The sequence below is a fragment of the Papio anubis genome, chromosome 4, assembly GCF_008728515.1.
Source record: "Papio anubis isolate 15944 chromosome 4, Panubis1.0, whole genome shotgun sequence".
Lineage (NCBI taxonomy): Eukaryota > Metazoa > Chordata > Mammalia > Primates > Cercopithecidae > Papio > Papio anubis.
Window position 1 is genome coordinate 169,445,289 of NC_044979.1, and position 15,556 is coordinate 169,460,844.

A 15,556-nucleotide genomic window follows, 5' to 3' on the forward strand; every position below is an offset into this window, starting at 1 on the left:
CACATCACTTCCTCTCCTTTCCCATTTGCTAGAACTCAGCACCACGGTCAGGTGCTGCCAGAGGCTCAGGAATGTGGTCTCTAGCTGAGTAGCCCTAGGCCCACCTAAAAGATGGCTGAATGGTCTTTGGGCCAACCAGCAGCCTCAGCACTCCTGGTTCCTGGAAAGGTTGAGGGGCCACATGGTGTCTCCGCTGGTTGTCACATTTGGTGATCATGTATTAAAAACTTTGCCAGGAGGAAGCCGGAGTTGAAGCCAAGCCTGAGTGCCAGGAGTGTCCTGTCACGTGGAGGGCATGCTGGTCCCAGTATGAGCACGCAGGGAGCAGCGCTGGGCCATGTCATTGCTCTGGAGAACTTCCTCGCTGCAATGGTCCTGCCTCTGCCCAACCAGGGGTAGTTCTGGGAAGGGAACTGGTTTGTTGGTCAAAAGCTCTTGGAGTTTGACCAAGCAACAGGCACCTGAGCGGGCTGTTGCCTGGGGAACTCTATTTTCTCTAGAAGCCCAAAAGGTAAAATGTAGGGGAAGAGCTGACCTGGGAACTGGTTTTGGTTAAAAGGTGAATTGGGAGCATCTTAGGGACAAAGTGGGAAGGGGCAGGGGACCTACCTAAGGTAACTTTTGTCCATTTGCTCCAGTAACGTGTCGGTGCATGGTGTTAGTTACATAGTGGTACAAACATGGGCTCTAGGGCCTGACAACCAGCTGTCCAGACAGGTGACTCTGAGCACATCTCCAGGGCCCCTCAATCTCTTTCCTCATTTGTAAAGTGGGGTGATGTCTGTCCCACCCATATGACAAGGCTGTTACGAAGCTTCAGATGTACATGAAATGGCCTTGAAAGCTACAGAGCAGCCTACAACTAGGTGTGTTCATGTCAGGATGAAGGGCATTTTATTAGGAAGAGGTCTCCCTGGAGGACTCTGGAGCAAACACAGATCCGACGATCTAGCAGGGACCAGGAGTTCTGAACAAGCCCTTAAAGACATGGGATTTTGGCAGGCGGGACCAGATAGACTTTGCCGAGTGACCATGTGTTAGATGCTGTGTCTAACCCATTAATTCCTAAACGTAATCTACTCAAACCAAATTCTCTAGGCCAAAAGGGCTTTTTGGCCTTTATACTCAGGGGATACCAAAAAAGGACATAAAAATGAAGCCTTCTACACTCCACTTTAAAAGACAGTGAACATAATATGACCTGTTCTGGAAGCTTTTTATTGTTGCTCCAAGTTTAAGAATTTTCACTGATGGCAGAAAACCAACACTTAGAGAGTCTCCCGCATAGCCCTGCCCAGCTTCTGAATCTTGGTCTTGACAGACATGTCAACATACTTCTCTCCAATGCGCACAATCATTCCACCCATGATTGACGGATCAGTCTACAAAAGAAAATCAACGGCAAGTGTGAAAACGCACTCATCAAATGGGACATACACAAGTGTTCTGAAAGGCTCAATGTGCTACACAAATGTGAGAGGCTATAATTACACCTAGAAAAAGGCAAAAGTAAAACTGCACAGTCAGATCATCATTTACATTTAAAATAAAGACAAACTTTTAACTACAGAAAAATTAGTATAGAGTTAGATCTAATATTTCACTAGTACTTTCTGTAGCCATTTTAAGTTTAAAAGAACCTGAGGAAACATACCATAAATAATTTAAAACCCACCTTAGCCTCCAATTTCAATACTTGGCCTTGACTCAGGAAGCTCTTGAGGACAGTTTTTAATTCAGAGAGTGTGGCTTCTTCTAAAGGCTGAAAGGCAAAACCATCCTTTCAGTTTAGATAAAGCAAAACAGAAACTTCCAGAGTTAAAAGACTCCAGGCCCACATCACCAAGACAGGCCTTGTGAGCGCCTCCCTTAGCCACCTGGGCCCATCATGGAGCTGCTCTGCAGTGTTCACTCCTTGTTCGCGCTGGAGGTTCAGGGAGCACAGGAAGGCCCTGCCTCACAGCATCACCTGGGCAGCTCCCACTCAGTTGTTCATGGACTGCCTATAAATGCCACTTCCTCCCTGCCTCTGCTCTGTGTGCTAGCAGTACAACCTGGAATTCACAAGGAAAGGCCCTCAAGTTTCTAATGCCTGAAGACACAGCCCCACCAATGCAGGAGGACGCAGGCCCCTCCTGGGGCAGCCCTGGGGTCACAACATGCACCTATCATGTCCTTGGGTGAAAAGTTGCCATTTTAACCTGGTTTTACATCTTCATGTTTCCCTAGCTCTGCTGGCTGTTCATCTCCCCGCATCCACAGCTACCTGGAACTCTGGCAGGCCACTCCACTCTCTGAACCCCAGTGAGAGAACCTGGAGCAGCTGGCTTTTTCTGAAGTCAGCTCAGCTCCATAATCTACTTTAGAGCAAGCACCTCAAATATGCAGACTGCACTCTCCTCTCGGCCCCAACTCTTACTCCTGGTTAGTTATAATGTTATAGCGTTAAGTGTTATAATGGTGAAAATGAAAAAGGCTGTTAAAACAAAGGCCTTTTTTTTGAGACCGAGCCTTGCTCTGTCACCCAGGCTGGAGTACAGGGGCGAGATCTCACCTCACTGCAGCCTCCGCCTCCCAGGTTTAAGCAATTCTCCTGCCTCAGCTTCCCAAGTAGCTGGAATTATAGGCGCGTGCCACCACACCCGGCTAATTTTTGTATTTTGAGTAGAGACGGGGTTTTACCATGTTGGTCAGGCTGGTCTCAAACTCCTGGCCTCAAGTGATCCACCCGCTGCAGTCTCCCAAAATGCTGGGGTTACAAGCGTGAGCCACCACACCCTGCTGCAAAGGCCTTTTTTTTACTTGTCATAAATCCTACCTCCCTAGCCCCTCCTCCAAGAGCCTAAAAAATTTTAGCAAAAAAATTTCTGTCTTTGTAAAGATCTAACAATATCCTTTTTTGGGGGTAGGGGTGGTGGTGTTGGCCACAGTCTATTCTTATTCAAAACATTATTTACTGAGACTAAAAGGTTACAGAATTCTGAAATATACATACCCTCCACTGAGACCTGTACAAACTGCCAGGTGCCTGTCCATGCCAGACATTTCACACCTACTATCTCCCTTCATGTGGGCAGCCCTGAAAGGCCAGTGGTTATTATTCCCATTTTACGTATGAGGGAACTGAGGATCAGAGTGGTTAAGAAACTCACCTAAGGTCACATCAGCAAGTGAAGACTAGCCCCAATATTTAAAACCAGTCTGTGTATTTCTAAAGCCTGTGCTCTTAGTCATTCATCAAGATAATGTTTTTCAAACAGTACAGACTCACGGACCCAGTAGTATCAACATCAAAAGCATTAGTAACAGTTGGTTCTAAAATCTTTTGCAAAAGTAAGTATCCTTTAAAAGAAAATCATGTCCTTGTGGTTGGGCACGGTGGCTCACACCTGTGGTCCCAGGACTTTGGGAGGCCAAGGTGGGTGGTTTGCCTGAGGTCAGGAGTTCGAGACCAGCCTGGTCAACATGGTGAAACCCCGTTTCTACTAAAAATACAAAAAGTTAGCCGGGTGTGGTAGCGGGTGCCATAATCCCAGCTACTTGGGAGGCTGAGGCAGGAGAATTGCTTGAACCTGGGAGGCAGAGGTTGCAGTGAGCTGAGATCGTCCCACTGCACTCCAGCCGGGGTGACAGAGTGAGACTCAGTCTCAAAAAAAAAGAAAGAAAAAGAAAGGAAGAAAAGAAAAAAAAGAAAAGAAAATCATGTCCTTGTATTCACTGAAGAATGCCCTGCACCAGTGCTTCATGATGGGTGACCGTGGGGCAGCTGAATCTCTCATCTGCGCCACACTGTTAGGGATAACTGGTGCAGTGGGGCAGGTGAATCTCTAATCTGCGCCACACTGTTAGGGATAACCGGTGCAGCCACAGAGGGCTCCCTGCCTATGTCTGGGCTGTAATGATTTGCAACCAGGCACATGTTTTGGGGGCACCAACTACTGAACTACAAATGTGCAAATAAGTATGATGTGCTAGGATGCCTCTCCTTGAATCTGTGCTAACTAGAAGGTCAGACTGTCCTTTAAACACTTAGAACTATGAATCTGGATGAGGTCAGGTGCTACAAATTCCAAGTAAATCTACCACACTCTCCTGTTTTCCTGTAGAGTGAGCTACATTACATTTGACTGAGTTACATAGGGAAGAAAATATGTATTTAAGACAATAACAAAATTAATTCTAGGGAGGCAATGAAGTGTAGTAAAAGGAATATGGATTTCCAAGAGGCCTTGAGGCCTGTGTTCAAATTCTAGTCCCACCTCGTATGACTTTGGGCAAGCGACTGCATTTCCCTGCATTCGGCTTCCTCATCTGTAAAATGAGGATAATTATACTTCTATCTCACATGAATCTTTTGATACTGAATAAAATAATAAAGTACTCAGCATATAGTAGGGTTCAATAAATGGTAGCTAATCATAGCCCACTCTATATAAGATACAAAGGCCCACCCATTCTACTCCTTCCCATTCACCACTACAAAAGATGAAAGGTTTGCAACTCTAGTTTCAGGCCAGGTGTGGTAGCTTACACCTTTATTCCCAGCACTTTAGGAGGCCGAGGCAGGTGAGTCACTTGAGCCCAGAAGTTCAAGACAAGCCTGGAGAACACGGTAAAACCCCCACCTCTACAAAAAATACAAAAAAATTAGCTGGGTGTGGTGGGGGTGCACTGTAGTCCCAGCTACTCAGGAGGTTGAGGCAGGAGGATCACCTGAGCCCAGGAGGTTGAGGCTGCAGAAGTGTGATCACGTCACTGCACTCCAGCCTGTTGACAAAGTGAGACTGTCTCAAAAAAAACTCTAGAACTCTAGTTTCAGTAAACTACTTCAAGCGGCATTTATAATATAATTCAAACATATAATGGAGTCTAAACCACTCTTTTCTAACACATTTTGATGTACTTTACATTTAACCCAGGCCTTATGAATAAATCACTGGTTACAGAAGCACTAATAAGATACATGCTGGCTTTTCCAAAGCAAAGGGTCACAGAAGCTGATATAAAAATGAAACAAACATCCCAGGTGACAAGTGACCTTTCCCCATTTCTTGATTTTACCGTGTTTTCCTTCTTCCTGCAAAAGGTGGCGCATGTAATATCAAGGCAAACACAGCAGCAACAACCCATTACTTACAGATGCAGTGGTCACCGTGCAAAGCACCTCTCCGCGATGGACACTCATCATGGTAGAAAAGGCAGAAACGACTCCCTGGGCATTGCTTAAGCGACCATTTTCTGCAAGCAAATCTGGCAGAGTGAAGGTGTCTCAGTAACACGAAACTCACTTGAACAAGTTATTCATAAAGCCGTATACTCAACCCAAAAAACAAACTTAGATTTGTGGCCTTAAAACACCATATTCAGGGGTGCATGCCTATAATCCCAACTACTGGAGGCTGAGGCGCAAAGATTGCTTGAGGCCATGGGTTCAAGACCAGCCAACATAGCGAGATCCCATCTCTACAAAAAAACGTTAGGGCTTGGTGGTGCATGTCTAGAGTCCCAGCTATTCAGGAGGATGAGGCAGGAAGATTGCTTGAGCCTAGGAGTTTAAGGCTGCAGTGTGCTATGATTGTCCTACTGCACCCCAGCCTGGGTGACAGAGTAAGATCTTGTCTCTTAAAATCACAATATATTCAATGTCCTTTAAGAATATGAATGGAGGCTGAGTGCAGTGGCTCACGCCTATAATCCTAGCACTTTGGGAGGCCGAGGTGGGCAGACAGCTTGCGTCCAGGAGTTTGAGACCAGCCTGGGTAACATGGTGAAACCCCGTCTCTACAAAAAAAAAAAAAAAAAACCTCAAAAGTTAGCTGGGCATGGTGGGGCATGCTTGTAGTTCCAGCTACTCAGGAGGCTGAGGAAGAAGGATCACTTAAGCTCAGGAGGCAGAGGTTGCAGTGAGCCAAGACTGTGCCACTGCACTCCAGCTTTGGTGACAGAAAGAGACACCCAGTCTCAAAAAAAAAGAATGAAGATACAACTTGTTATTTAAAATGCATATTCGATTTTGTTTTTTTAAATAGACTGTACTGACAAGGATTTAAATTAGTAGGTATGGGGGGTTCTCACCCATACAGGTCTGCAACAGACTTCTTGTACTCAGCTTGCAATCTGATTTTCATATTTACGTTACAGATTATACGTTTGGCTACAAATTCAAAGATGATACCGTAAACACACTCTCTTTGCAATTTTTATTTTGAGCTGGCTATGACAATCTGAAAAGCAATCCAGGCCGCATGGTGGCTCACGCCTGTAATCCTAACACTTTGGGAAGCCAAGGTAGGCAGATGGCTTGAGCCCAGGAGTTCAAGACCAGGCTGGGCAACATGGAGAAACCCCATCTCTACAAAAAATACAAAAAATTAGCTGGGTGTGGTGGCATGCACCTGTATTCCCAGCTACTAGGGAGGCTGAGGTGGGAGGAGCACCTGAGTCTGGGAGGTTGAGGGTGCAGTGAGCTGAGATCGTGCCACTGTACTCCAGCCTGAGTGACAGAGTAAGACTCTGTCTCAACAAAGAAAAAAAAAAAAAGAGAGAGAAAAGCAGTCCAAATGTACCCAAGAATGCAAATGTCTCCAAGGATCAAGGTATACCCACAGGCCACAAACCATTTTCTTGGCAGGTATCATATTGGCTGCCTCCACAGTTGAAACTACTGACTATGCAATTAGACACGCTTAGGTCCTAGCATCCTTTAGACAGTGCTCCTCACACTTTAATATGCAAACAATTCACTTAGGGAGCTGCTTAAGATGCAGACTCTGATTAAGCAGGTGAGGCCTGAGATTCTTCACTGCCAACAGGCTCCCAGGTGATGCTGATGCCCATGGTCCATGGACCACATTTCCAGTCACGGTTTTAAGACACCTCAAATGAAAAAGTTCTAATACTCACTGATCAGGTTGGTGGTGAGGGGAGAGAACCTCTCTTTTGCTGTGATGTCATTTAGGCTTTTCACTTTAATAGAACGCTTCACATAGGGATTCAAAACAGAAGCAGCCACTTTGGGTTCCTTCAGAATTTGCTGAAAGTATAAAAAAAAATTTCTTAAATTTTTTAGAGCACAAATGAAGGATGTGCCATGCACACACTTTCTTCTTTTTGGAGATAAAGTCTTGCTCTGTCACCTAGGCTGGAGTGCAGTGGCACAATCTTGGCTCACGCAACCTCTGCATCCTGGGTTCAAGCGATTCTCTTGCCTCAGCCTCCCGAATAGCTGGGATTACAGGTGTGCGCCACCATGTCTGACTAATTTTTGTATTTTTAGTAGAAAAGGGGTTTCGCCATGTTGGCCAGGCTGGTCTTAAACTCCTGACCTCAAGTGATCCGCCCACCTCGGCCTCCCAAAGTGCTGGGATTACAGGCATGAGCCACTGTGCCTGGCCATACACACACTTTCTTATGAATTAAGTATTTTATGAATTAAATTAGCACTGCCAAAGAACTTATGACAAAAATATAATCAAACAATTTTCTGACTGCCTTTCAGAATACACTGCACTGCACCAGGATTTTATATAGGATAGAATGATGTTCCTCAAAAATACTTAAAAATACTGTATGAAATTTCTTAAATTTATTTTTGCTTTTCAAGAAAGATTATAAAACACTAAGCAGCCAAAACTTCACTTGACTGCATATTTTAATGTATTTAAGAGAGTAATAGTCTGGCTTTTCTAGCAGTGCTATTTCTAAAGTGCAGACCTCAAAACTGTGCTCTGACTGCAGAGGCCTCCTCACCGCTCCCTTGGAGGGGTTCTGCCTCTTACAGTGTCCAGGGAACCCAGCAGATTCTGCGAGACCTCTGGTGCTGCCAGAGCAGCCAGCCCCAAAGAGTCTGGGAGACAGAGTGGACAAAAAACAGGAGCACAACCATCATGGGAAATGACCTTCTTCTCATTTTGTTATATCACAAATATCTGCATTCAGTGACCAAGTGCAGCTTCCAGCATGTTGCTCCAGAGTTCCAACAAACCAACAATGGCAGCTTCCAGTCAAGCACCTTCAGTTAACACACCTCTCTATGCCTTTCAATTACTCTCCTAGCACCTCCTCCCAGGCTCCTGGCCAGAATCCTGTCTCTGATCCAGGATACTGGTCAGATACTATCATCCAATGCTAACATTTCCACTTGAGTGACCCCACAGAAATGACATTTTTCCATAATAAATGCAGGCATACACAGATTGAAAGCATTCTGGAATTTGGGTTACCTAGTTTTTCATGTTTATCTGTGTCTCCTGCACCATCCAGAGGACAGTGAGTATGATGCCTGCATTATCCTTCCCTCTTAGTGCCAAAACCCTGCTAATATTCAGTGTCTTCAGATAATTGCCTCCCTTTTTCTCCATGTCTTGACTGACTTCCAGGCTTTAGACAAACTCCATTCTAATGCCCACAATCCAAGTCATTCTCTCCATTGTAAACACGATTGTTTCTGTTTAAAATGGGCATAACTGACAAGTAGCAGACAATAACCATCACCTCCAAAAACGCCTGTGTGAGACCCCGTCTGTTCCTGCATGCCCTTCCTCCAAATGTCTCCAACAACAGGGCTGGGTTCCTGGGCTCTGTGAGAATCATTAAGAGTTTATCACACCAGCTAAGACCTTAAGCATTATCTGCAGAGGTAAATGGATCAAGGAAGGAATATGGAGCTAAAATTATTCTGCCTGTTAAGACGGAAGTTCCAACAGAAGCTCAAGTGAAAAATGAATAAAACATAAACAGTACAGAACAGTAATACTTATAGACTATACACACGATGATTAATATAGAACATAAGAATTATTATTCTATACAACTGGCCTATGAACTGCTTTTCCTAAACAATAAAAACTTACGGACATGTGAATTAAGGAATGAAGAATCTTTTTTTTGTTTTTGAGACAGAGTCTTGTTCTGTTACCCAGGCTGGAGTACAATGGCATGATCTCGGCTCACTGCAAGCTCTGCCTCCCGGGTTCACGCCATTCTCCTGCCTCAGCCTTCCCAGCAGCTGGGACTACAGGCGCATGCCGCCATGCCCGGCTTTTTTGTATTTTTAGTAGAGATGGGGTTTCACCATGTTAGCCAGGATGGTCTCGATCTCCTGACCTCGTGATCTACCTGTCTCGGCCTCCCAACGTGTTGGGATTACAGGTGTAAGCCACTGCGCCCGGCCAAGGAATGAAGAATCTTAAAATCAAGGAAGAACAAAACTTCCTCTGAAGAGGCTATATACCAGACTGCATCTCCTTCACCTTTTTTAATGCAGACCTTACTGCCAGTGGTAGCAGCCAGAAAATCAAAGAAAGAAGCAACAGAATGTGTAGAAACTTGTTAACTAGAAAATTCGGTGAAAATGAAAGCAGACATTCTCCTATTGAGTTACAATGTAGGCTTCTGTTAATACGGTTTATTTATTCTGCTTTTCATGTTTAAAAAAAAGTTATAAACATCCTGCAGCAGCCTCACAGTCTTTGCCTGTCAGTCCTCTATTACCCCTGGGAAGCCCATACCCCTTTACTAACTCTGCTGCCCAGCGTGCCCCAGCCTGTCATTCTTCCCTCACATTTTGGGAACAAAATAACAATGAAAAGGTCTACATGGTTACTTTTGGGGTTCTGACAATTGCAAAGCATCTCTACCAAATGAAAACAACCTGTAAGACATGTCTGAGCCTCCTCTGATTCTACAAGCATAGAATATGGCAATTAAAACCCGAGGCAAAGGTTTTATGAAAACAAATTCTCCGTAAAACCAAATCACAATATATTCTAAAGACCTAGCCCAGAAGCATATAATCTTTTTTTTTTTTTGAGATAGTCTTGCACCATCACCCGGGCTGGAGTGCAATGGTGCGATCTCAGCTCACTGCAGCCTCGGCTTCCCAGGTTCAAGCAATTCTCCCGCCTCAGCCTCCAGAGTAGGTGGGATTACAGGTGTTCACCACCATGCCCCGCCAATTTTTTGTAGTTTTTAGTAGAGATGGGGTTTCACTATGTTGGCCAGGCTGGTCTCAAACTCATGACCTCCTGATCCACCTGCCTCGGCCTCCCAAAGTACTGGGATTATAGGTGTGAGCACCGTGCCCAGTTATGAGTATAGATTTTTAAAGGTAGCTTTTAAATTCTCCACTGAAATAGCAATTTTCCTAAATTATCATCTATTTTAATTTTACATTTCTATCTTTTCTTAGCCCCAAATCTTGGTTCCTAATATTAATATCCTTATATGTATCTATTTGTTCTTTTTATATGTCTTATAATAACAAAAACCCAACATTATCACTAAAAACGTGTTTACAGAAAATGGCTTTTTCCCAGTTCTTTTTCTTGTAGGATACACCTCATTAGGAATGCAGTCAAACAACCAAAGGAAAAAATATACAAACAGGAACTTAATATATAATGAATAGGAAAGCTACTTACTGCTACTCTCAACAACTCCTTTTCTACTTGCTCCAACTTATTCTGTTTTGATGCAGCAGAATAAAGAGCCGTGGCATAGCGACCTTCAATACCGTATACCTGAACAGGAGGCTTTAAAGAAAAGGTGAAATAGGAGAGGAAGCAAAAAGGAAAATCAGTTAATAGTATACTGTCAAGAGCAGAATTTAAAATTTATATTTTTAAAAATATATCGTTTTAACACAAAACAGTTTAAATGTGTCACCCAAGAGCTGCCCTAAATGGCAATTTGCAAGTAAATTAGGGATGTTTCCTTGGTCAGGTCACTCAAATCTTTAAGCCTCCAATTCCTCATCTGTAAAATGAGGGACTTAGTAAGCAGGGTCTAAAGTCCCTTCCAGGTTTACCTACCTTTATCAATTACTTGTACTTTAATTTTGAGATGAGCTTATGTTTCCTTTAAACTCAGTAACTATTTAGTTTCAAGTATGGGACCTTGTGAACACTGATAGACAGTTTCGAGTATGTTAGAGCTAGGAAAACAGGTGTTTATGAAACACACAAATATACTTTTATACATTTCATACTGACACTATACATTTTCCCTTACATAGCCTCCCTATCGATATTCAATTTAACAGAGCCCTTTGGCAGTTCACAAAAAACCTGATGCTTGAATTATTTTTCACAGTAAACTACAGACTTTTTTTCTACCATCAGTGTGTAACTACACATTCTTAGTGGTGCTGTATGGCTGTAGTGGGAGAGCTCAAGCTTGGATGAGAAAGATTTAGTTCCAGTCCAGCTCTAGGACTAAGCTGAGTAACCTCAGGTACATTTTCCCAGGGCTTCAGCTTCCCCTTTTGTAAAACGGGAAGACCAGTTACTCCTGAACACTGTTATGAGGTTTTTAAGCTCTCACATGAAGGACAAAATGATTTTGATCATTTGATTTGAGATTTGGGGCTGGTAATGAGGACAGGACATGATAATTATTTTCCTAAATCCCACCTGATGTGGGTTCATTAAGGACATAGGCTGGTATTATGATCTTTCCTTTACGAAATTTTTCCAAGGGGAGGACTGGCTCACCGTTGATTTGGTGGGGAAAAGTGTGGGTAGGATAGTTGACCCAGCACATCTTAGAGAAGTTCCTGCTTCCTGACAGTTGATTCAATTCTCTATCACACAGGAACTTTCTTTAATCAAATAAAGAATTTCAAAATAACCCACAGAAATGGAGTCAGACTTCATGTTCCAACAGGGTTGTTACCAGCTGTTAGTCATGTATCATTTCTGGGGGCCTTCTGGGGAGCTTCATTTATTATGTGTCACTGATAGTCCTCTTTATCTGGGGTCAACTGGACTACTTCCGGTTTGAAAAGAAAGGGACTGGCAACTCTCTGAAATAGTGAGCCTTCTTTCTCTCCTAGTGGAAAGAAAGAGTGTGAAGAGTATGAATATTCCTAACCAGAATGGAACATAGAGAATTGCAACAGAATTGCATTAGAAACCAAGGTACCTTGATTTTAATATCAACTCCTGTAATAATTTCCTGTGATAACTTGGGCATGTCATTTTGTTAAACCTCTTTCATTAAAAAATAAGTAAATGTTAGCTTCCCTATTTTAGAGGGTTAATGGAAAAACAAATGATTGAAAAAAAAGTTTTCATATTTAAAGATTATGCATGGGCCTGTCACAAAGCAAGTATTCAACACCATTCCTTTCCACACCCTACGCACACATCACATTTTGGGAACCGCAAGTCGTGCAGAAAGGTTTAGATAGTAACTACACAAAAATCCACGCCCTAACTGTACCGCTGTTTGACTAACACTTTCACGTGCTTATCATTACAGAAGAATATAAATTAACATACCCTCACAAGCTTGGCAAACGGTCTGACCACAGAGGTACTGAAACATCGCACCTTGAAGCAATAAAGGAAAATAGATCAAACAAGATTACTCGAAGGATTTCTGCACGTAACTCAGTAACAACATCAACAACAAATTTTTAATGACCTTAAAAGCATTAGTTTTGTCTCTTTGTATCTTCACATATTACATGAGGATGAGCTACTTATTATTACTAAGGAGTAAACTTACCCAACGAGGATTATCCCAAGTTGCTTGGGAAATCACCTTCTCACTAACCTCCTAGCTCGCTAGGAATGGACCAAGGCTAGCACACCCGTATGACAGAGAAAACACTAACTTCCAAGGAGTGCACGTTTCAAAAATATTTAACCAAAATTCTGGCGTTCCTATTACCACACCCTTGAGCAGATCATTTGCAACAGATGTACCCTTCTCGGAATCCAAATGCTATCTGAAAATAAGGATGAATTTTTTGAGTACTGCCGCAGAGTTTGATGTGACAAGAGGCCCTACCTCTGCGAGACAGTCTTACAGTTTAAAAATCACCTGCAAGCGCACAGGTCACAGATCACAGGTCACCTTCAAATACTTCCAGCTATGGAATGTGTTTTATCCAAACTGCTTGTGAGGATTAAGACTTTGTAATGCTTATGTAAAAATTACCTAAGATGCCAGGAAGGGGTCATGATATGTAAAGCACCATGGTGATATTCAGTACAAAGAGCATACAATTTTTTCAAACTCCATCTTCTGGGTGATTCTGTGGGTTCAAATCTCAATTCTACCACTTACTGGCTGAGCAGTCAAAGACTCATTTAAACTTTTCGGCCTCATTTCATTTATAAAACTGTGAAATGTGTTTTACAAATATTCCTTAGCATTACTAGTAAGTGATCTCTGACAGGTTTTACCACAATGGCAAAGGAAGCTGATTTGGGGGCTAGGCCATGCCCCTTCCCCGGAATTCAGCAAACGGCAGACCCCCTCTCCTGCGCCCCTCAGGCTAGCAGCTTCTTGGGGCTGTGCTCGGAGGATGCCAAGGTCACGGCACGCACAGCCCCGCGGCATCCCGGGGGACAAACGCTGGGTCGTCCTGAGTCGCTCCCACTCGCCGGGTCCCATAACCTTGAAGACTGCCAGACTTCCCCAACCGAAGCATCGCACCCTGGTGCTCGGGGTTTGGTACCGGTCACCCCAGCAGGGATCCTACCACTGGCTCTCAGGATCATGTTTCTCTCACCTGCCGGGAGAGACCGGACACTGCTGGGGCGGCCATCTTCTCCCGGGCGGCTGTAGGTCAAACCCGAATGGGAAGAGAGAGGCGCGCAAGAGCGCACGCGCACGTTAGCGTAACCGCTAGGTTCTCTGGGAAGTGTAGGCGTAGGGCGTCAGGCCGCAGGCGCAAAGACCTCCCTCCGGCTGGAAGTTGTAGTTCTTAGCAGTGGTAAGGGCTGGACCCTTGCGGTGGAGCCAGAGGGCTTTAACTGCACGTGAAAATGAAATCATTGTTACTGGCCAAGCGGCCCTCACTGTAGAATGGATTTGCTGTTCCCAGTTTTAAAATTTACATTTAGATAAATATAGTGGTATTTGTTCCATTTCACAGTTATTACCAGTGTCACTGGATTCTTGACTCTTCCTTCCCAGCATGCTAAAGCCTGAATCAATGGCTTTTTTTCACGTTGCACACAAAGACAAAACCAAACCAAAACAAAAAGCCCCCAGGAGCCTTGCAGCTCCAGGAGCGTACACCACGTCCCTCTTACCTGGGCCATGACTACTCATTGTTAAATAAAAAATTATTCAATGATGCTTGTTAAAGCATGGTAAGGAAGACTTTATTCAGGACCATAGCGATGGGTATAGGACCCGTGCAACCGGGTCTGGGAGTGGGCAGAGAGATTGGGCTCAGCTCCGAAAGCAGCACGGACAAATGGGAATTTATGGCCAAGGAGCAGTGTGGGGGTCAGTGGATAGAAAATTACTAAGAGGAAACTGGGGTAAGGGGGATTCTGGCTAAAATGACCTAGAGGAATCTTGTAGAAGACAGGTCAGGGTGATCAGACATCACCTGGGGGATGGTGAAGGATGGGGACCCTGATCAAATATCAAAGATGATCGGTTATCGAAGATTGGGGGTTCTGGCTAAACTGACTTAGCAGTTTTGCTAAAACTGGATTTTACAAGGAGGTGTATAGATAGGCCTCCGAGAAGGTTCAGAAGCCTCACTGAAGTTTGGCCAAGCAAAAGCAAAGAATCTCTGTGGCCCTCCATTCCCCTCCCCTCTCACCCATCTCACCTGAGTATAGAACTGAGCTGTTGGTGTGTGAGGGCAGGTGGGATTCTGATACCTAGATTCTTGATTATGGCTAGGGCAGAGTGGCTATCCGAGCATCAGGCCTAAAATAGGAGAACCCGGGTTTGAACAAATTTGATATTGAAACTGAGAACTGGATACTAACCTTGGATATAGTTTCTCTTCATCCATAGAAACAACCTATCTTCAACCCGTTCTCTCTAAATAGAACTCAGTCAAATTTTCTCCTCTGTCGGAGAAGAGACTGGCTGGCAGAGCAAGGGTCAGTATTCCTGTTTATAATAGTAGGGGTTCTGTAATCAACTTAAAAGAAAAGTACTCTGCTCAGATGTATTGTAGAAACACGTTAATTCATTATTTTGCACTTTTAGAGAGTAGTTTTCTCATTATTACAATTTTTTTTTTTTTTTGGACACAGGGTCTCACTTTGTCACCCAGGCTGTAGTGCAGTGGCGTGATCTCAACTCACTACAACCTCTGCCTCCTGGGTTCAAGTGGTTCTCCTGCCTCAGCCTCCCGAGTAGCTGGGACTGCAGGTGTACACAACCACATCTGGCTAACTTTTCTCTTTTTAGTAGAGATGGGGTTTTGCCATGTTGGCCAGGCTGGTCTCGAACTCCTGACCTCAAGTGATCCACCTGCCTTGGCTTCCCAAAGTGCTGGGATTAGAGGTGTGAGCCACCACACCCAACCCCCTAAAAACTTTTTAAAATGTAGAGAAAGATAAATATGTAATTGTCCTCTTTTCTTCCACTCAGAGGCAATTGTTGTAAGTATTTTGGTGTCTTGTTTCTCAACATTTGTTTAGGCTGTGGCCTGAACTACCCTGGCCTGAATCCCAATCAGTTCCTCGGCCCAATTATATAACTTCTCTGTGCTTCAGTTTTCTTATCTATAAAATGGGTATTATAATAGTATCTGCCTGTAGGTCAGTAGGAGAAATAAAAAAGTATATAT

General features: G+C 43.9%; 1 protein-coding gene across 1 annotated transcript; it reads right to left on the reverse strand.

The window, feature by feature from the left end:
- Positions 1-1,268: 1,268 nt before the first annotated feature.
- ATP5PO (ATP synthase peripheral stalk subunit OSCP) lies at positions 1,269-13,558 on the reverse strand. Its single transcript, NM_001168788.1, is given in 7 exon segments — positions 1,269-1,382; positions 1,676-1,762; positions 5,138-5,250; positions 6,904-7,033; positions 10,422-10,532; positions 12,282-12,332; positions 13,523-13,558. Coding segments are annotated over 7 exon segments (642 nt in total).
- Positions 13,559-15,556: the final 1,998 nt, after the last annotated feature.